At 39.7% G+C, this 23,018-nt stretch overlaps 1 protein-coding gene across 11 annotated transcripts in view; it reads left to right on the top strand.

The window, feature by feature from the left end:
- Window positions 1-23,018, top strand: part of LOC128688791 (titin-like) — a 458,202-nt gene that overhangs the window by 166,922 nt on the left and 268,262 nt on the right. For all 11 annotated transcript variants that reach the window (XM_070085639.1, XM_070085635.1, XM_070085638.1 and 8 more), the window contains 2 exons: window positions 5,537-5,659; window positions 17,111-17,289. In XM_070085639.1, the coding sequence (XP_069941740.1) occupies window positions 5,537-5,659; window positions 17,111-17,289 (302 nt within the window). The remainder of the gene's footprint in view (window positions 1-5,536; window positions 5,660-17,110; window positions 17,290-23,018) is intronic.

Below are 23,018 nucleotides of genomic sequence, written 5' to 3'. Positions count from 1 at the left end.
CTCATGTTACAAGTTATTTTCTGTTACCATCTTTACAACTACCAAGGTACACACACACACACCCATGTTCTCATGGTGCTCTAGTCGACCCTCCTGAATGTCTTCCTGGGAACACCATTTAGATAATAGATAACGGGGATAATAATATGCCACCGAGAGATATTATTTCCTTTTGTGTTGGGTAACTTGCGGCACAACCAAAAAACCTGCTAGTATTAACGTCTAATATTTCCAAATCCCTTTCTTCTGCATCCTCCTCTTCAGTCCCTTCATTACCCTCTTCTTCAGTCTCTTCATTACCCTCCTCTTCAGTCTCTTCATTATCCTCCTCTTCAATCTCTTCATTATTTTCCTCCTCAATCCCTTCATTATCCTCCTCATCAATCCCTTCATTATCCTCCGCCTCAGTCCCTTCATTATCCTCATCAATCTCTTCATTATCCTCCTCATCAATCTCTTCATTATCCTCCTTAATCCCCTTCTCAGTCCACTCATCAATTCCCTCCTCCTTAATCCCCTCCACTCCGGCTATCTCGTCCTCTTCTGTTTTCGTCTTCTGTCTTCCGTCCACTGTCCTCTCTTCCTCCTCAGTTCCCTTCACTTCTTCCGTTATCCTCTTCATCTCTCCCCAAGCATCAACGAAATGTTAATGCAGCTGAAAACGCTATGCACAGCTGTCTTTTTTATTGAAGTGTATTGGTCTGCGCATTTCCTCTTGAGCTCATACTTACGAATGCCATAAAACACAGCCTTAAGAGGGATCCCTGTACGACTTTTGATACATCAACTTCATTTTTAATTTTGGAACATTGAACGAGTTTCGAGGCTTTTTTTTTTTAAGGTTTAGTACCACTAGGAGTTGAGCAGATGGCATACATGTCTGAATAGAAGACAGACAATAAGGACCCTAATGGAAATAAGGTATATTGACTTTGGTTTTTCTAAGTTTATTCTACATAATTTATCACCAGTGTATTCCCACATTTGTTTGCCTTCACATCCAGTGAAGTAATTTATACATCTCTGTAAAATCATTTGTTGATACTGCTGAATAAAGCTTGAGGTTGAAGAAGGGAAAGAGAGCGTTGGGACCCTAGGGTAGAGAGGTTTGGTAAGAAAAAAAGGGTTGGGGAGAAGAGAGAGGTTTGGTAAGGAAAAGAGGGTTGGGGTGTGTGATGATGCTGCGTGGGGGAGATGTTCCCATGTTTACATCTGGCATCTGCCACCGGAAGTGACTCCAGCTTGTGTGTTTTCAATCACCCCACCCCGCCTCCTCTTCCACCCGGCCTCTTCCACCCCGCCTCCTCTTCCACCCCGCCTCCTCCATCCATCTCGCCTCCTTTTCCATCCCGCCTCCCTCTCCTCCTTCATCCCGCCTCCTCCTCCATCCCGCCTCCTCCTCCATCCCGCCTCCTCCTTTATCCCGGTGGCCTGGTGGGTGGCCCGGTGGCCTGGTGGCTAAAGCTCCCGCTTCACACACGGAGGGCCCGGGTTCGATTCCCGGCGGGTGGAAACATTTCGACACGTTTCCTTACACCTGTTGTCCTGTTCACCTAGCAGCAAATAGGTACCTGGGTGTTAGTCGACTGGTGTGGGTCGCATCCTGGGGGACAAGATTAAGGACCCCAATGGAAATAAGTTAGACAGTCCTCGATGACGCACTGACTTTCTTGGGTTATCCTGGGTGGCTAACCCTCCGGGGTTAAAAATCCGAACGAAATCTTATCTTATCTTATCCCGCCTCCTCCTTCATCCCGCCTCCTCCTTCATCCCGCCTCCTCCTCCTCCATATCACCTCCTCTTCCGCTCCTTTTCCATCCCTCCTCCTATCTAATTTTGTTGCTTATTACCTATTTCTAAAACTACCTAAAGTATTTGTTTCATTCAAGCACCATATTTGCTCTACTTTTGGCAAAACCAGTGTTTTTTTTTCTATATCTTTTCTAAATCTATATTTGCCGAAGTTGTCTATTGCTGTGAGATCTGCCATGGTTAGAAGTGTACTCTATTCAACATTTTACTTTAATCCCTTATTTTCCATTTAAATAATTTATTCATACCTTTCCTAATTCTGCGCCTTCATGGAGAACGTATTTCGGTGCTCTTAATTTATCATCGTAGTGAACACGTGAAGATTGTATGTTATAGCTTCATGGTAGAAAGTTCGGCTCACGACAGAAGTACTTGTGATCAGTCTTGGGGAATTGGAGGGTCTGGTGTGTATAGACTTCTAACATCTGTTCCCCTTGTTTATCTAGCAGTAAATTGACACATAGGTGATGTTGACTGTCGTGGAAGGATTTAAGGACCAACTGAATAAACCACACTGATTAATTATTATTATTATTATTGATGATATTTTTGTTATTATAAGCAGGCACAATACCGAGACAGGAACAGTACACAAATAATGGTCCATGTCAGACCGAAACGTCTTCATAAGTTTCATACTCCAATGTGCAGGTTATTTGTATATTATTGTTTATTATTATTATTATTATTATTATTATTATCATAAGAGCACTATACCCGTAAAAGTCATACAGCGCCTAGGGGAATTCAAGGCATTTAGGTTCAGTCCAAGGAAGGGGAGCACCGGTTCAGTTCCTTAGATCAAGAGCCCCTCACCGGCATCAAGGAGCCTCCCTTCAGGGGTGATCCTAGGTTACTTCACCGTTATACAAGCTAGGGTGACTGACATAAAGTTAACTAACCAATAATGATGATGATAATAATTATAGTAATAATAATTTCTACATTTCTACATTGGCATACTATATAGAAACCCTGTGAACAGGGGCAGCAGGTGTAAGGAAACATGCCCAACGTTTTATCCGTGCTAGCATCGATCTCTGATCCCTCAGTGTGTGAACTGAGGATGCTACAATCAAGTCACGATGCCACAAGAAAAAAAATAAGATGGTGTATTGTAAACAATTATTTACACGGGAAAAAACAAAAGCCAAATCACAGGATTGAGCGTCTTAGCGTGGAAGGCGGGGGCGATTTGATAGCGAGGAAGTCGGGGAAAAAAATTGTGCGGGCGAGACCCGCATACTCTGGTGACAAAACTGAGATGAGTTGTGTTAAGTTAACTGGCAGAGTGGTGTCTAGGGATGGTCGTATTATGTGTTGGTGTGTGTGTGTGTGTACGTACTCGCTTATAAATGGTTGCAGGGGTCGATTCATAGCTCCTTGCACCACCTCTTCGCTAGTCTCTACTAGGTCCACTCTCCCTTCTCCAAGGGCCTTATCGTACCTCATCGTCAAGCTATGTTTGGATCCTGCCTCCACTATTGTGTGTGTTGTGTGAGTGGAAGAGACAGAGCGAGAGGGGGGGGGAGAGGAGGACTGAGGGAGTGCACAAGGGCCTTACGCTGTGTCATAATATTTATATGATATTGCTTTAATTTAACAAAGATCTTTCGTGCACTGGCCTATCTTGTGTAGCAGTGGACTCGTGTGTGTGTGTGTGTGTGTGTGTGTGTGTGTGTTCATCTAGTTGTACCTTCCTAGTTGTGTTTGCAGGGGTTAAGGCGGTGTGTGTGTGTGTGTGTGTGTGTGTGTGTGTGTGTGTGTGTGTGTGTGTGTGTGTGTGTGTGTGTGTGTGTGTGTGTGTGTGTATGTGTGACCACCGGATCGGTCCCCAGTACTCTATGCATTTAGTTGCTCTCAGAGTGTATTGGAATTCTCATTTCACATAAATTGCAAGTATATACTTGCATCCCTTCTCAGCAGCTGCATGCAGACTGTGAGAGCGCCCAAGTGCCCTGCCACACGAACCAGTTTTATTTTAAGTAGTATCCATTCACAACCAAGACTCAACTTATTAATGATAGCGTTCATAAGACTCTGAACCAATGAGTGGATCGTCATGAGATTACGACCAATATATGGGGATCATTTCCCGTTGAACTAATTAAAAATAACAGACTAGAATGTTTACTACGTTGTTCCTTTTGTTTATGCTTGTATTACGTCAGTTTAGCTGGTTAGTCATCCCTGTGCCCACACACACTCCACTCACCACCCACACATTCGTCTCCCGTACATTGACCACTCGCACATTCACCACACGCATTCATCACACACATTCACCACCCACATCATGTTCACGAGGGGAGGGGGCAACATAATCAACATCACAAACACGTCGCAATCCATCTCGAGGTACACGGTTGTCATCCCCCACATGCAACCCCCAATCCCCCTCCCCCACACAGCGTGACCCTGAAGCCCACACACCGGAGGTAGTGGGTAGGGAACATCTCTTTCAAGATTAACAGAATTGTATTACTCATTTTAAATGTTAGCTTGGACGGCTGTCACCGCTCCTCATAATATAATCAGAAACACGAGGCTTTCTCGCCTCCGGTTACGTTACCGTCATCAACGAAGTTGTACAAAATATAAGTGAGTGTTTATTAATATTCGATGCCTTAAGTAAGGCATCACTGTTTTTTAAAATTATCAGATAGACGACATTACGCCGATACCTTTTACCTGACACACGATTGCTGAACCATTATGACATGATCTTGGATGCACTGGATAACAAAGTAAGATACATTTACGTAACGTTGAGGAGCAACATTTTAGAAACGTTTCGCTCACTAGGTTTTTTTTTACCAGTCCAATATAGAAAAACGGGAAAATATATAGTAGCACGGAGACCTGTTATAGTGTAGGCGGGGTGCGAAAAAAAATTGTTAATGACTCACGAAATCGTAATAACACTATTGCAAACAAATCACAGAACGGATGGGACTTGAATCCATGGCCTGTGAGTTTTATGACTCGCCCGGTGGTCTGGTGGCTAAAGCTCCCGCTTCACACACGGAGAGCCCGGGTTCGATTCCCGGCGGGTGGAAACATTTCGACACGTTTCCTTACACCTGTTGTCCTGTTCACCTAGCAGCAAATAGGTACCTGGGTGTTAGTCGACTGGTGTGGGTCGCATCCTGGGGGACAAGATTGAGGACCCCAATGGAAATAAGTTAGACAGTCCTCGATGACGCACTGACTTTCTTGGGTTATCCTGGGTGGCTAACCCTCCGGGGTTAAAAATCCGAACGAAATCTTATCTTATCTTATCTTATCTCAAACCCCACCCGTTTCGTGATTCGAATGACGTCACCTGAGGGCTGTGTCGTGATGTTTTAAAATCAATTTATCACGTCGCAGAGCATGTGCAGCATGTGTCATGTGTTCGCTCTTGTCGAAGGTACGCCATTTTGATCCAAGGTTGGGCTTGTTAGTGAGTGACTTTTTGTACACTTGTGCACTTTAGCGCTTGTTTTCGAGTATAATAAAGACACACTGGGCACGCGCAAAGTTCTCGTGTATAATGAGCAAAATTCTTCTCTTTTAAAATGAATTAATTTTAAGGAAAAAACGAACAGATCAGTAAACAAATCAAAAGCATTTAGTGTTGAAACTTGGAAGCCTCTTTAAGATTTAGACCAAACCAATGAGAAAGTATGTGTGTATTTGTGGCAGAAGAGTCTTCTAATGTAAGATTTCGTTGTTGTTGCAGAGTGCAGAATGGCTGGAGCTGAGGGTGGTGGAGCTGACGCCGGGAATGGTGTACCTGGGCGCCAACCTGGAGGAGGCCACCCAGCTCTTGCACGCCCACGAGGACGTCCTCACCAAGCTTCAGGTAAGTCACGCTTGTCCTCTCTCCTTCTCCTACCTTGCTTGGTCAGGGTCACAGTCAGGTCCCGATCATCCTCTCTCCTCGCCCACCCTCCCTTGGTCATGTCCACAGATCCTGACCCTCTTCCCCTGCCTCTCTAGGTCAGGGCCACAGACAGGTCCTTCCTCCCCACATCCCCCCCCCCTTCGTCTTCCTAGGTTAGTGGGCCACAGACAGGTTCTGCCTCCCCAAACCGGATATAAAAATTACTTAAGAATCCTGGTTAGAAGTAATCCGAAGCCATAATCCCGATGCTTCAGTGTTAATAAAGCCAATACAATGTTTGCCTTATATCAAGACGTTAATGCTATTGTAAAGTTACACTACAGCTTTAAATTATGTTAGTAAGTCATTTTCATTATGAGGCACAACTCTAATCTCCATAATACACATGTATATCAAAGTGCTGGAAAACAAAGACGGATGACAAAGTTAATCCACACGATCAAAAATATTTTCGTACGAAGACAGTGAAAACACACAAGAATAGCTATGGGCTTTTCCATTTAAGAAGAATTTGTATCAGATGTATTGAAAAATTTACTATTATTATTACGTAGTGTTATTATTATTAAAATAGTAATGCATTGAATGAAGTAGAATGAGAGACGATATGATTTATTACTTACTTTCTTATTTGTACAGTCACTGTATTGTGTCATTTTGTTCTTTAAGAACTTTCATGGTCGCCAGTACCTTGCAAGGCATTAAATTAGAGCTAGCATCCCCTTCCAAGGATCATTCTTAACAAGCATTGGATAACACCTAAGGGTTTAGCACTTATCTATGAAAATAGATAAGTGGCCCACTTGAAAAGTAGGCAGGAAAGAGAGTAAAAAGTAGATAGGATAGAGAGTAATAATTGTTGATGTAAATTTGAAGTGCCTCCCAAGGGCCAGTAGATCGGCTGCAATGTTCCTGTAATGTTTTTTCTGCTAAAATCTAAATAAAATCACTAATACCATTAGCATTTCTGAACAATAAAAGCACGATGTAACTATGGTTAATAACAGTTTGCAAAAGTATGCAGGATTTGCTGCAGTCACAGTTGTAATGTGCAAAGGTACTGATACGTGAATATAGAAACATTCACTGAGATTAGGTTATGTAAGATTTGTCAGGAAACAGGACGAATGTTTCCTGACGCAGATCTTAGCGGTATGATGACCCGCAGCTGGAGCTTTTGGTCATCTGACCGAGGCCTTCCGCTAGCTTTAAAAATCAAAGTTATAATTATAACTATTTTTCCTTACATTTTCACTGAGAGGTGTATATCTCTGTATATATACTGAGAATTTAATTTTAAGTATTAAAGACTGGTGGAGAACAGTTTCCATGATCTTTAGAGGACAGTTAAGCAACCATATTGAAACAACCAGGGATGACGGTGTTAACTTTATTGGCTGAAATATACCAGTGTCTTTACGGTGCTGTCCATTAAACTCGCCGCTCAGGGCAAAATACAAAATCTAAAATCTAAATCTAATAAGCTTATCAGTGGCGCAATACTTTCTTCGAAACCGTCCACGTAGAGATATTATTCTAAAATATAGGTCATAATTTTTCTACGTGTATCGAGTTTCTTCGCCATTTAACGACTTTATATTAAGTTTTCTTGTCTTCACCATCCACACGTTCCTTTAGAGTGAGTTCACGTGTTCTCTACACTAGCATAATGGGCCACTTGGGAGAAATATGAGACCTCAACCTAGCTTCTTTTTCGCCTCCTAAATTCCCGCCCAGTATGCCATTCTCATGAGTAGAGTACAAGTATTTCTCTAATCACATGCAATCATTAAATATGAAATACCCTTCTGGGGGGGGGGGAGAAATGAAGGCAGCTGACTAAATAAAAATACTCTCAGGTGATTCCCATCTTCAGCATGTATTGAGATTTGCTAAAAATTAAATAAGGCATACATAGATAATGTCACCTTGTTGAAGCAAATGTTAGGTTCGAGCTTTAGAGTGAGCCGAGATAAGAGAACAGCTCTTAAATTGTAAAATACGTGTTACCAACCCTCGGCCCTAATCCTGTAGAATCTTTAAGTGTTAGTTTAATAGCTGGAGGGAGTGAGGATAGGAGAGAGAGAGAGAGAGAGAGAGAGGGAGGGAGGGAGGGAGGAAGTGAAGGAGGGAGAGAAGGGAGGGAGGGAGGTTGGCGTAGTAACACCCTTGAGACACCACCCTTTCAGAGCAAGAACATGGGTCTGGTAATAGGTGCTACATTAACATGTTTAAAGTGCCCCGGGCTGCCTGCTGGCTCTCCCGGCTTCACAAGCTGCCTTCCATCATTGCGCCACATAACTGAAGCGAATTACGTGAATTTGAGAAAAAATGACATATTGGTAGTGAAAATTGATTTTGCCTGGTGTGCTGGCTTCGATTCCCATAGTACTTTTTTTATATTTTGAATTGTTTAATTCACCTGATTGAAATATTAGTTTGTGTTAAGAGGTATGTTAGGGGGAAAATAGCCAGGTTAACTTGGTAACTAAATGGCATAAATGGTTTTGAAAAGTGACAAGTTGAAGATTGAGACACTTATGCAACATATGGGATTCCAGGGTGAGGGACTGATTACCTCAGACTCCTCTCCTTACACCTTTCTCCTTTGTATTGGACTGATGAAGTCACTGTGTGGCGATACGTTTCATCACTGAAGATTCCCATATGTTGCATAAGTGTATCAATCTTCAACTAAATGGCACCAGGTATGAGGTCTACCTGGAGGGTATTCTGGGGGTCAACGCCCCCGCGGCCTGGTTCATGACCAGGCCGCAGTAAAAAGCGATTTGGAACACCATTTTGTGTCTTTCAAAAACGGCTGTTTTAACACGAGTCAAAGACATCCATGCCAGAGACCTGAATTTATTTACTGTGGTTTGGTTAGGTAAGGTTTGTCAGGAAACAGAGCAAGTGTTTCCAGACGCGGGTCTTAGTCATATGATGACCCGCAGCTGGAGCTTTTGGTGGTACTCTTTGATTTTCATATAAAAAACTAATGTTTATTTCTATCATTGTCGCTATGTTTTGAACTTGAATCACTAGTTTATTAATAAATTAAACATCTGCAAATTATACAGAAATTTTGTCCAGCCTCGACAGTAAAAAGCTTTTTATGATCGATACAAAACTTACGTTCAGTCATCATTTATTCACGCAAAAGTTTGTTGTGGCTATGAAGAATGCCCTTTCCCCAGTCCTTATACAATGAAATGTTTGAATGTCGAGGCGTGGTGCTGACAGCTACTGGTGTAAAGACACAATATACAGAACAAGCTTTCATTGGCACTACTTTTAGGTCAGTGTTGAGCATATAGTTATGACTTGATAAAGCTTGTCTCTCTTCATAGCCGTTATGTGACTGCTGGGATTGGGTATGCACATTGACTCATCAACACACACACACGACACTGTACACCGTGTATGTCAGACCCGTATTGAAGTATGCTGCACCAGTATGGAACCCACATCATCAAATACATAAAGAAATTAGAGAAAGTGTAAACGTTTGCAGCAAAACTAGTTCCAGAGCTGAGGGGTATGCCCTACAAGGAGAGGTTAAGGGAATTCAACCTGACGACACTGGAGGACAGGAGGGACCGGGGAAGGGGGGGAGGGACATGATAACGACAAATACTGAGAGGAATTGACAAGGTGGATAGGGACAGAATGTTTCATAGATGGGACACAACAAGGGATCACATTGTCCCGCTTCAAGAAACAACACAACGTACATGTCACCTTATCCACTCAGCCATCGATAGCTGAGTAGATAAGGTGACATATACATTGTGTTGTTTCTTGAGGCGGGACAATGTGTAGTGGGGTCGAACCCTGGCCTGCTGCAGTTTGGTAAATGTATCATGTGGGAGTTCGATACGTGGATAAGGTAAGGCTGTTGGGTGCTCCCCACATTATCTGTAATTATACGTACTTCCAGCCTACGTGAGTATTACTTTACCCTATCCACGTGTTCGAACTCCCACATGATAAATGATTCAAAACCACATGTTTCGTGGTTATATGTACGAGACAGAAAAATGTTGCAAATAAACGGTACGGGTGGAAACATTAGGATGTGTTTCCTTAAGACTCTTGCTGTCCCTGTTCGCCTAGCAGTAAATTAGGTACCTGGGTGTTAGTCGACTGGCCTAATTTGCCCGAAATGCTTTGCATAACAAGCGGCTTTCTGTATAGTAATATGTCATTGATGTCAGCTAGGACTGTAAACCTTGTACATGTACTTGTAGAAATAAAAAATAAATTACATTCAATACAGATTTATCTTTCCTTAATAATAATAATAATAATAATAATAATAATAATAATAATAATTGTGAAAATTTGTGTGGACTGCCTCCAAGTGAGTCGCCTACCCTGACAAACTGTTGACACCGAGCTCTGAGGTGGGTACCTCAGCCTCACAAGTGGCTTATAGGACAGATAGGACAGATTTTCACAAATGATTGGTAATGCAAGAAACCTCGCCTGCATGCACGTATAAAGGACTAACTTACTTGGTGTTGCAGCATATATCCTGATCTTCACTTCCCTAAGCTAGCCTTAGCCCCTTTGGACTCCCCCTCAGAAACCACGTGCAACCGGGAGCATTAATTTCTGCAATATTCAATCGTAATTAGTGTCCTGCCTGCACCTCAGAAATTCCTATATCCAAGAGGGTATGTATCCCCTAGTATAACTATGCAGACTCAGACACTAGCTTCAGACGGCTCTGAGACACTGGTACTTACTGGGCATGCTCTCTCTGTTGCACACTGGGCCCACAGTTAAAACTCACCCACGATCTCCCAAGACACTGGCCAGAATCTACGAGAAAAAAGTGAAGATCTTGTCTTACTGTATGGCCTTATGGAGGAGGTCATCTACGGTACATCGAGGTGCCTCTACCAGATTTCCCCAGGTCTCAGATGTGAAGACATGTGGGGGCACCATCTGCTGATCACTGCACGTCTTGTCCAGTTGGTGTCTGTCGTAAGAAGAACGCTATTCTCTCTTTGTGACCCGCGCCTCCTCAAACAAGCTAGGGCTGCCAGTTCTCCCTAGCTAACTTATCCTAGTGTTTGCCTACATTATCGGCCTATTACTACCTATGTTAAGGTCTTAGGTCTACTTTATCATTATCTACAGATGCCTTAGTAAACCTAATATTAGTGTACTACCAGTAAAACTACCTACTCCTTCCCTGAAGAGTAAATCTATAAATTAAATACATGCCTACCAAGAATCCATCGCTGACAAGAGAATGCTTCCCTGTTTGGGTGGGGTATAAGGGCCATCCAGCTCAGCCGTCCCGTGCGGCCATGCTGGACGTCCTGTGGAACTTTAGGGACCAAATAAATTTCCACAATAATAATAATATCTACAAGTACATGTACAAGGTATACAGGCCGAGCTGACATCAATAACATACTACTTTATAGAAACCCCCTTGTTTTGCATGACATGTCGATCATATTAGGCCATTTTTGTCCCCAGGATGTGACCCACACCAGTCGACTAACACTCAGGTACCTGTGTTACTGATAGGTAAGAATAGGGACAGCAGGAAACACGTGCTAATGTTTCTACCCGTGCCGGGGATCGAACCACGGACTTCAGTGTGTGAGCTGAGAGCGCTAGCAGTTCCATTTTTTACAAGTGACTGGCTGTCCTTTATTTTGTATGATTACTAAAAAGAAAATAGAAGGTACTTTTGTTTTCCATTTGTCACCGCATATGATATGTGAAAAATAACGGTACTATAGAAAACGTGAGGGATGGAAGACCACTCTGTAAACATAGGTCTTGTCTGGATCTGGATGATCTGACCAGCCGCAACGAATGTTTACACTAACGTCGACGGGACATTTTAGCTTCCCATGGGAGTGTTTGTTGACCGTGGAGGGACGTGAAGAGACGACGACCACGACGCACCTCAGGCTCTGTAGCTTTACCTGGTAGTTTTGACCATGAAGGGACGTGAGGTGACGACGACCACGACACATCCCAACTGTCTTTCAGCTGTCATCTGAACACCGGGGATGTCAGATGACAGTTGCAAGGCCTCAAGAATACACTCGTAGAATCAAAGGCAGAAGGCGTCGCGAGCAGTCATCGGGGACGAGGCACACAGTCGCTGTCTAATGAAGTAACTGTCAGTTTTGAAGTAGTGGACTCCAAGCAGACAAGGGCGTAAGACAAGTATAGCAGGAAAAGTTCTTTATTGAACGACGTTTCACCCATAGTGGGGACTTCATCATGTACTTGAAAATAAGTTAACACAGATCACACCCGTCTTATTGCAGTCACGATCGCTCGACAGTAGAGCCAACATGCATGTATCAGTTCTCACTACAGTAGCTAATAAAGACATTTCCAAAACATGAAATCAAGGGTAGATCCAAGGCCAGGGACCCCATGGCCACTCTCTGGCCTCTCTGAAAGGCTTTTTTAATATAAGCATAAAAACTATTGAAAAACTTTGGATCAAAATTGTTACTACTACTACCACTCCTATAAAAATCAATATTTCTTGACATTTAAAACCCACGAATTCATAAAAAAAAAATCATGGTTCTAGATGGCTATCACCATCCTTCGCTCGGTGTAGACAATTCCTGGATCGCGGCTCCGATACGAACAAGCTTGTCCTCTTTCTCGGACAAGCTTTGGATCTGTCCCTACTTCAAACAACAACAAAACCACAGAAGCATCGGGAGTTTACAGCAGTCAATCTGGAGAATGTAACACATTCTATTTCGGTGAGGCAGATTATGATTTTCAAACACTCCTCAGGAAGACAAGTATGCATGCAGCATGAACGACACCAAGCTTGCCTGTGTATTCATAATGTTCATTCCCACCTCATGGACTGGAGGCAAGCACAACTGATGTATCACGATAAAGGCAAATCGAAGATACCTCAAGGCAGCTACTCTTTGCCTCGCCGAAAAAAAAATTAATATATACATTAGCATAACCCACGGCCAGGATCAATACTTCAACACATGAAACTTCTAAACTGAATCCAGGCCCCGCAACCTCTTGATAACACCTGTCCCTACCCCACTGACCTCAACACCTGACCTAACCTCAAGTTGCTTGCATGCTTTATAAGGCAATATTTTTTGCTTATGTGTGTGTGTACTTGATAGAGTATGTTACAAATGGCTTATAATACCTACAAGTTGAATAGTAAGACACATGTGTAACACTAGGTACTAGGAATCTTTATTGACGAAATAATTAGCCTGCAGGTGAAACGTTTCGTCAGTATAAATTCCTAGTGTTGCCCAAGTGTCTTACTCTTCAACATGATAGCCTTTCTCTGGGAGAAACGTCGAATAAAAATAAGGTCTTTGCTAAAAGTGTCTTTGAAATTACTACTAGTAGAATCCAGAGCATCCTGCCCTCACTAGGAGCTGCTGGGTAGTTGTAGTAGCAGCCTGTGGTGGGAGTAGTACAGTGTTGGGACAACACTCGACACAGTTCCTCCTCCACCTGTGTGGTTGTATAAGCAGGTTATGAGGGGTGCAGTGCCAGTGGAACACCCCACGGCTAGCATCTGGTGCCCCATATTAGGTGGCACCTCGCTGATAGGCAGATCTACACTGCAGCTGCATGCTAAAGTCCTTCTGATACACCACGGTGTCCTTTCCCAAGCGAAAGATCGTTTACAAATTTCCCGGTTCAAGACTGTCACATAATTCATGACATATGTTATTTCTCCTGCTGTCTTCTCCTTAATCAAGATTTTTTTTTTATCTCTACGTGCGTGAGTCATGGAGAGATGTACGTGGAATGTTGGCACCTTTAGGAGCGTGTGACTCACCAGTTCATATGGCACCGAGTATCATATAACAACGGGTGCCAAGGCTGCTTGCCGGGGGAGGGGGACCCCGTGCACTTGGAGAAGAATATTCATATATCGTATGTCACAGTCAAAGAGTACTTATAATAAGAATTGGGAGTGCACGGATTATATAACAAGGGACAGTGTCAGACTGTCATGTCACCAATACTGTGACACAAGCTATCATGTCACCTGAACACCATGACAGACTCATGTCACCAGGAACACCGTGACACACTGTCATGGATCTGGATGACAAATAATATTGAAATTTATGGAAAGAAAGAGGCACAACGAGTCAATAAAGGGTCACATTATACTGCATTTGTCTTTTTTCCCCATTTATTTATTTATTTATTTATTTATTTATTTAAAAATTTGAGCACACATACAGAGGTACAAAAAATACAGATAAGAGCAGCATGCCAAAGCCACTTATACTATGCATAGCATTACGGGCTGGCTTAAAATTAACTTAAGATTAACTAAGCAATGATGAAATCAGTGATAAAACATTAATGTAAACAGATTACTATAAAGCACAAGTGAGTATTACAAAGACAGGTCATATGGTTGTATGCATTGTTGTACATTCAGTAGAATGGAGTATTCTGTTAGGTAGTGTATTTAAAAAATAATAAAGTTAGATTGGGTTTTAGGTTTAACATTTATGTGATATAATTGTGAGAAACATTTAAGATATACAATTTATAAGGTTCAGTTATTCAGTATTTATTTGGTTTTGGGTGAGTAAGTGATCTTTGAGAAGAGACTTGAATTTATAAACAGGTAGTGTTTCTTTTATATTTACAGGTAATGAATTCCAGATTTTAGGGCCTTTTATGTGCAGTGTCGGTATTTTATACAAATTCGTCTCCTTCGAAATATATGTCTGCATTATCTTTGATACATTTACTCTATATTTTCTTGTGATGATGGCAGGTGTTAGTATTGTGCAGTGTTGTGATGATGGCAGGTGTTAGTATTGTGCAGTGTTGTGATGATGGCAGGTGTTAGTATTGTGCAGTGTTGTGATGATGGCAGCTTTTAGTATTGTGCAGTGTTGTGATGACAGGTGTTAGTATTGTGCAGTGTTGTGATGATGGCAGGTGTTAGTATTGTGCAGTGTTGTGATGATGGCAGGTGTTAGTATTGTGCCGTGTTGTGATGATGGCAGGTGTTAGTATTGTGCAGTGTTGTGATGATGGCAGGTGTTAGTATTGTGCAGTGTTGTGATGATGGCAGGTGTTAGTATTGTGGAGTGTTGTGATGATGGCAGGTGTTAGTATTGTGCAGTGTTGTGACGATGGCAGGTGTTAGTATTGTGCAGTGTTGTGACGATGGCAGGTGTTAGTATTGTGCAGTGTTGTGATGATGGCAGGTGTTAGTATTGTGCAGTGTTGTGATGATGGCAGGTGTTAGTATTGTGCAGTGTTGTGATGATGGCAGGTGTTAGTATTGTGCAGTGTTGTGATGATGGCAGGTGTTAGTATTGTGCAGTGTTGTGATGATGACAGGTGTTAGTATTGTGCAGTGTTGTGATGATGGCAGGTGTTAGTATTGTGCAGTGTTGTGATGATGACAGGTGTTAGTATTGTGCAGTGTTGTGATGATGGCAGGTGTTAGTATTGTGCAGTGTTGTGATGATGGCAGGTGGTAGTATTGTGCAGTGTTGTGATGATGACAGGTGTTAGTATTGTGCAGTGTTGTGATGATGGCAGGTGTTAGTATTGTGCAGTGTTGTGATGATGGCAGGTGGTAGTATTGTGCAGTGTTGTGATGGCAGGTGTTAGTATTGTGCAGTGTTGTAATGATGGCAGGTGTTAGTATTGTGCAGTGTTGTAATGATGGCAGGTGTTAGTATTGTGCAGTGTTGTGATGGCAGGTGTTAGTATTGTGCAGTGTTGTGATGATGGCACGTGTTAGTATTGTGGAGTGTTGTGATGATGGCAGGTGTTAGTATTGTGCAGTGTTGTGATGATGGCAGGTGTTAGTATTGTGCAGTGTTGTGATGATGGTAGGTGTTAATATTGTATAGTATTGTGATGATGGCAGGTGTTAGTATTGTGCAGTGTTGTGGTAATGGCAGGTGTTAGTATTGTGGAGTTTTGTGATGATGGCAGGTGTTAGTATTGTGCAGTGTTGTGATGATGGCAGGTGTTAGCATTATCTTGTGGAGTGTTGTGATGATGGCAGGTGTTAGTATTGTGGAGTGTTGTGATGATGGCAGAGGTTAGTATTATCTTGCGGAGTGTTGTGATAATGCCAGGTGTTAGTATTGTGGAGTGTTGTGATGATGGCAGTTGTTAGTATTGTGGAGTGCTGTGATGATGGCAGTTGTTAGTATTATCTTCTGCAGTGTTGTGATGATGGCAGGTGTTAGCAATGTCTTGTGAATCGTCTTCAAGGCGGATGTGGCGAGTCAGTTGCGTATTGGAAAGTGAACGCAAACCGACTTAATCAGAGCTTGTTGTGACGACTCTCTGATCTCCTGACCTCCCCCCCTTGATCTCCTTTCACTTGAATGACTGAATTTTGTACTCGGTTGCTGCTAAACGTTTATGTCAGTCCTTGAGCAAAACCAGTTTCGTTTTAAACAAACCACGGAACGCGTGGGGTTTGAACCCATGGCGCGGGGGTCTCAACACTCCAGACAGCGCGTAAACTACTGGGCCAACTGGCCTGAAGTTTTACGCCTCTCTCGCCATGGGTTCAGATCCCACCCGTCCCGTGGTTTGTTTTCAGTCGTGTTATTACAGCTTCGTGAGTCAGTTTTGTCTTAGCATAATGTTTTTGTTACACGTACACGAAGACCATAAACGTCTGGTAAAATGCTCTCGATTACCCTGATTATCTGCCATTTCCCAGGCCTTACGGGCTTAGCGCTTCCTTGTGAATATAATAATAACTCCAAGATGAGAAATAATAATAATTATTGTTATTATTTATGTTATTGTTAATAGTATAACAATGTACCATTATTTTTAGCTTCTCTCTATGTGCGGGTTATTTGTGTGTGTGTGTGTGTGTGTGTGTGTGTGTGTGTGTGTGTGTGTGTGTGTGTGTGTGTGTGTGTGTGTGTGTGTGTGCATATATATATATCGTTTCATTTTCCCCAAAACGAAGAATTTTCTGCTGTCAGACAGTGATTATGTTCATAGATAGTAATGCTTTATTGTTGCAACAGTCGAAGCAAAGAGTTATTAGCAGGATATGGAATCAGTTGAGCTGAAATGTAGTCGTGATGATGGAATGTTCAGTATTCACTCAGGGCATGATTGCCAGTGATTAATAAATTCGTCCTCGTGCGCAAAATATCTGAAATTCCTGGTATGATACAGTGACACGGTAAAGAAACGGCGCCCGTTAATGTATAGTGATCAGTCAGTGAAGAGTTCCTGTTGAAGAATAGAGCTTTGTTAAATAACAAACAGGATCCATTAGTGTGAGCCAGTAATCCTGCTAGTGAAGAAATGAAGCGCTGCTAACTGGTGAATTAACAAAATCCCTTTTAATGAACATAACATTGTTAGTGAACTGGTATTTTTTTTTTACAGAACAAACAAAGCCCGGTGGAGGACCTACTGAATCAGGCCGACCAGCTTATCTCGACGCAGCACCCGAGAGCCGAAGTCTACGCTTCCATGGCCGAGTCACTGGGCCTGGCCTGGAAGGACCTCAACTCTCAGCTGGAGACCAGGAAGCAGATCCTTGACATGGGAGTCGCCTTCCACAGGTGAGTCATCGCTAACATAGCTTCTGGACTACGTGTTTCACGTGTTATATATATATATATATATTTATATATATATATATATATTTATATATATATATATATTTATATATATATATATTTATATATATATTTATATATATATATATATTTATATATATATATATATTTATATATATATATATTTATATATATATTCTTTCTTTCAACACACCGGCCGTATCCCACCGAGACGGGGTGGCCCAAAAGGAAAAACGAAAGTTTCTCCTTTTACATTTAGTAATATATACAGGAGAAGAGGTTACTAGCCCCTTGCTCCCGGCATTTTAGTCGCCTCTTACAACACGCATGGCTTACGGAGGAAGAATTCTGTTCCACTTCCCCATGGAGATAAGAGGAAATAAACAAGAATAAGAACTAGAAAGAAAATAGAAGAAAACCCAGAGGGGTGTGTATATATGTGCTTGTACATGTATGTGTAGTGTGACCTAAGTGTAAGTAGAAGTAGCAAGACGTACCTGAAATCTTGCATGTTCATGAGACAGAAAAAAAAGGACACCAGCAATCCTACCATCATGTAAAACAATTACAGGCTTTCGTTTTACACTCACTTGGCAGGACGGTAGTACCTCCCTGGGCGGTTGCTGTCTACCAACCTACTACCTATATATATATATATATTTATATATATATATATTTATATATATATATATATTTATATATATATGTATATTTATATATATATGTATATTTATATATATATGTATATTTATATATATATGTATATTTATATATATATGTATATTTATATATATATGTATATTTATATCTATATGTATATTTATATCTATGTATATTTATATCTATATGTATATTTATATCTATATGTATATTTATATCTATATGTATATTTATATCTATATGTATATTTATATATATATATGTATATTTATATATATATATGTATATTTATATATATATATGTATTTATATATATATTTATATATATATATATATATATTTATATATATATTTATATATATATATATATTTATATATATATTTATATATATATTTATATATATATATATATATATATATATTTATATATATATATATTTATATATATATATATATTTATATATATATATATTTATATATATATATATTTATATATATATATTTATATATATATATTTATATATATATTTATATATATATATATTTATATATTTATATTTATATATTTATATTTATATATATATATATAATATATATATATTTATTTATATTTATATTTATATATATATAATATATATATATTTAGATAAGGCTAAAGAGGTCTTTGTGGCATTTATGGATTTGGAAAAGGCGTATGACAGGGTGGATAGGGGGGCAATGTGGCAGATGTTGCAAGTGTATGGTGTAGGAGGTAGGTTACTGAAAGCAGTGAAGAGTTTTTACGAGGATAGTGAGGCTCAAGTTAGAGTATGTAGGAAAGAGGGAAATTATTTCCCAGTAAAAGTAGGCCTTAGACAAGGATGTGTGATGTCACCGTGGTTGTTTAATATATTTATAGATGGGGTTGTAAGAGAAGTAAATGCGAGGGTCTTGACAAGAGGCGTGGAGTTAAAAGATAAAGAATCACACACAAAGTGGGAGTTGTCACAGCTGCTTTTTGCTGATGACACTGTGCTCTTGGGAGATTCTGAAGAGAAGTTGCAGAGATTGGTGGATGAATTTGGTAGGGTGTGCAAAAGAAGAAAATTAAAGGTGAATACAGGAAAGAGTAAGGTTATGAGGATAACAAAAATATTAGGTGATGAAAGATTGAATATCAGATTGGAGGGAGAGAGTATGGAGGAGGTGAATGTATTCAGATATTTGGGAGTGGACGTGTCAGCGGATGGGTCTATGAAAGATGAGGTGAATCATAGAATTGATGAGGGAAAAAGAGTGAGTGGTGCACTTAGGAGTCTGTGGAGACAAAGAACTTTGTCCTTGGAGGCAAAGTGGGGAATGTATGAGAGTATAGTTTTACCAACGCTCTTATATGGGTGTGAAGCATGGGTGATGAATGTTGCAGCGAGGAGAAGGCTGGAGGCAGTGGAGATGTCATGTCTGAGGGCAATGTGTGGTGTGAATATAATGCAGAGAATTCGTAGTTTGGAAGTTAGGAGGAGGTGCGGGATTACCAAAACTGTTGTCCAGAGGGCTGAGGAAGGGTTGTTGAGGTGGTTCGGACATGTAGAGAGAATGGAGCGAAACAGAATGACTTCAAGAGTGTATCAGTCTGTAGTGGAAGGAAGGCGGGGTAGGGGTCGGCCTAGGAAAGGTTGGAGAGAGGGGGTAAAGGAGGTTTTGTGTGCGAGGGGCTTGGACTTCCAGCAGGTATGCATGAGCGTGTTTGATAGGAGTGAATGGAGACAAATGGTTTTTAATACTTGACGTGCTGTTGGAGTGTGAGCAAAGTAACATTTATGAAGGGGTTCAGGGAAACCGGCAGGCCGGACTTGAGTCCTGGAGATGGGAAGTACAGTGCCTGCACTCTGAAGGAGGGATGTTAATGTTGCAGTTTAAAAACTGTAGTGTAAAGCACCCTTCTGGCAAGACAGTGATGGAGTGAATGATGGTGAAAGTTTTTCTTTTTCGGGCCACCCTGCCTTGGTGGGAATCGGCCAGTGTGATAATAAAATATATATATATATATATATATATATATATATATATATATATATATAATATATATATATATATATATATATATATATATATATATATATATATATAATATATATATATATATATATATATATATATATATATATGTCGTGCCGAATAGGCAGAACTTGCAATCTTGGTTTAAATAGCAAAGTTCATCTTGCCATATAGGACAAGCGAAAATTTGTGTATGCAATAATTTCGCCAGAATCATTTTGAACCTAACGAAAAAAATATATTTCACTGTGTTTGTTTAGTATTAAATTATTGTAAACAAATCTAAACTATTTATAGTTGGGTTAGGCTAAAATAAATTGTTCTTGTTATGATAATGTTAGGTAAGTTTTCTAAGATTCTTTTGCGCAAAATAAAATTTTTTTATAATAACATTAATGAAAAAATATATCTTTAAACGTATAAGAAAAAATTTAGAAAGGACTTGATTTTAAATGAGTTCTTGCTAATTGACCAGTTTTACATATTCGGCAAGACATTATATATATATATATATATATATATATATATATATATATATATATATATATATAATATATATATATATATATATATATATATATATATAATATATATATATATATATATATATATATATATATATATATATATATATATTATATATTATATATATATATATATATATTATATATATATATATATATATATTATATATTATATATATATATATATATATATATATATATATATATATATATATATATATATATATATATATATATATATATATATATATATATATATATATATATATATATATATATATATATATATATATATATATATAAAATGTCTTGCCGAATATGTAAAACTGGTCAATTAGCAAGAACTCATTTAAAATCAAGTCCTTTCTAAATTTTTTCTTATACGTTTAAAGATATATTTTTTCATTAATGTTATTATAAAAAAATTTTATTTTGCGCAAAAGAATCTTAGAAAACTTACCTAACCTTATCATAACAAGAACAATTTATTTTAGCCTAACCCAACTATAAATAGTTTAGATTTGTTTACAATAATTTAATACTAAACAAACACAGTGAAATATATTTTTTTCGTTAGGTTCAAAATGATTCTGGCGAAATTATTGCATACACAAATTTTCGCTTGTCCTATATGGCAAGATGAACTTTGCTATTTAAACCAAGATTGCAAGTTCTGCCTATTCGGCACGACATATATATATATATATATATATATATATATATATATATATATATATATATATATATATATATATATATATATATTCAACAAGTCGGCCGTCTCCCACCGAGGAAGGGTGACCCAAAAAGAAAGAAAATACTTTCATCATTCAACACTTTCACCTCACTCACACATGAACACTGTTTTTGCAGAGGTGCTCAGAACACAACAGTTTAGAAGCATATACGTATAAAGATACACAACATATCCCTCCAAAGTGTCAATATCCCGAAACCCTCCTTTAGAGTGCAGGCATTGTACTTCCCATTTCCAGGACTCAAGTCCGGCTATATAAAAATAACCGGTTTCCCTGAATCCCTTCACTAAATATTACCCTGCTCACACTCCAACAGCTCGTCAGGTTCCAAATACCATTCGTCTCCATTCACTCCTATCGAACACGCTCATGCACGCCTGCTGGAAGTCCAAGCCCCTCGCCCACAAAACCTCCCTTACCCCTTCCTTCCAACCTTTTCGAGGACGACCCCTACCCCGCCTTCTACAAATTTAAATGCTCTCCATGTCATTCTACTTTGATTCATTCTCTCTAAATGACCAAACCACCTCAACAACCCCTCTTCAGCCCTCTGACTAATACTTTTATTAACTCCACACCTTCTCCTAATTTCCACACTCCGAATTTTCTGCATAATATTTACACCGCACATTGCCGTTAGACAGGACATCTCCACTGCCTCCAACCGTCTCCTCGCTGCTGCATTCACAACTCAAGCTTCACACCCATATAAGAGTGTTGGTACTACTATACTTTCATACATTCCCTTCTTTGCCTCCATAGATAACGTTTTTTGACTCCACATATACCTCAACACACCACTCACCTCTTTTCCCTCATCAATTCTATGATTAACCTCATCCTTCATAAATCCATCCGCCGCACGTCAACTTACAAATATCTGAAAACATTCACTTCTTCCATACTCCTCCTCCCCAATTTGATATCCACTTTTTCTTTATCTAAATCATTTGATACCCTCATCATCTTACTCTTTTCTATGTTTACTTTCAACTTTCTACCTTTACACACACTCCCAAACTCATCCACTAACCTTTGCAATTTTTCTTTAGAATCTCCCATAAGCACAGTATCATCAGCAAAAGTAACTGTCAATTTCCATTTTGTATTTGATTCCCCATAATTTAATCCCACCCCTCTCCCGAACACCCTAGCATTTACTTTTTTTACAACCCCATCTATAAATATATTAAACAACCATGGTGACATTACACATCCCTGTCTAAGACCTACTTTTACCGGGAAGTAGTCTCCCTCTCTTCTACACACCCTAACCTGAGCCTCACTATCCTCATAAAAACTCTTTACAGCATTTAGTAACTTACCACCTATTCCATATACTTGCAACATCTGCCACATTGCTCCCCTATCCACTGTATCATATGCCTTTTGTAAATCCATAAATGCAATAAAAACTTTCCTACCTTTATCTAAATACTGTTCAAATATATGCTTCAATGTAAACACTTGATCTACACATCCCCTACTCATTCTGAAACCTCCTTGCTCATCCGCAATCCTACATTCTGTCTTACCTCTAATTCTTTCAGTAATAACCCTACCGTATACTTTTCCTGGTATACTCAATAAACTTATTCCTCTATAATTTTTACAATCTCTTTTGTCCCCCTTCCCTTTATATAAAGGGACTATACATGCTCTCCGCCAATCTCTAGGTACCTTCCCCTCTTTTATACATTTATTAAACAAAAGTACCAACCACTCCAACACT

Source organism: Cherax quadricarinatus, chromosome 16 (assembly GCF_038502225.1).
Source record: "Cherax quadricarinatus isolate ZL_2023a chromosome 16, ASM3850222v1, whole genome shotgun sequence".
Classification (NCBI taxonomy): domain Eukaryota; kingdom Metazoa; phylum Arthropoda; class Malacostraca; order Decapoda; family Parastacidae; genus Cherax; species Cherax quadricarinatus.
Note: the sequence above shows the minus strand (reverse complement) of the source record. Positions and strands in the feature narration are given on the sequence as shown.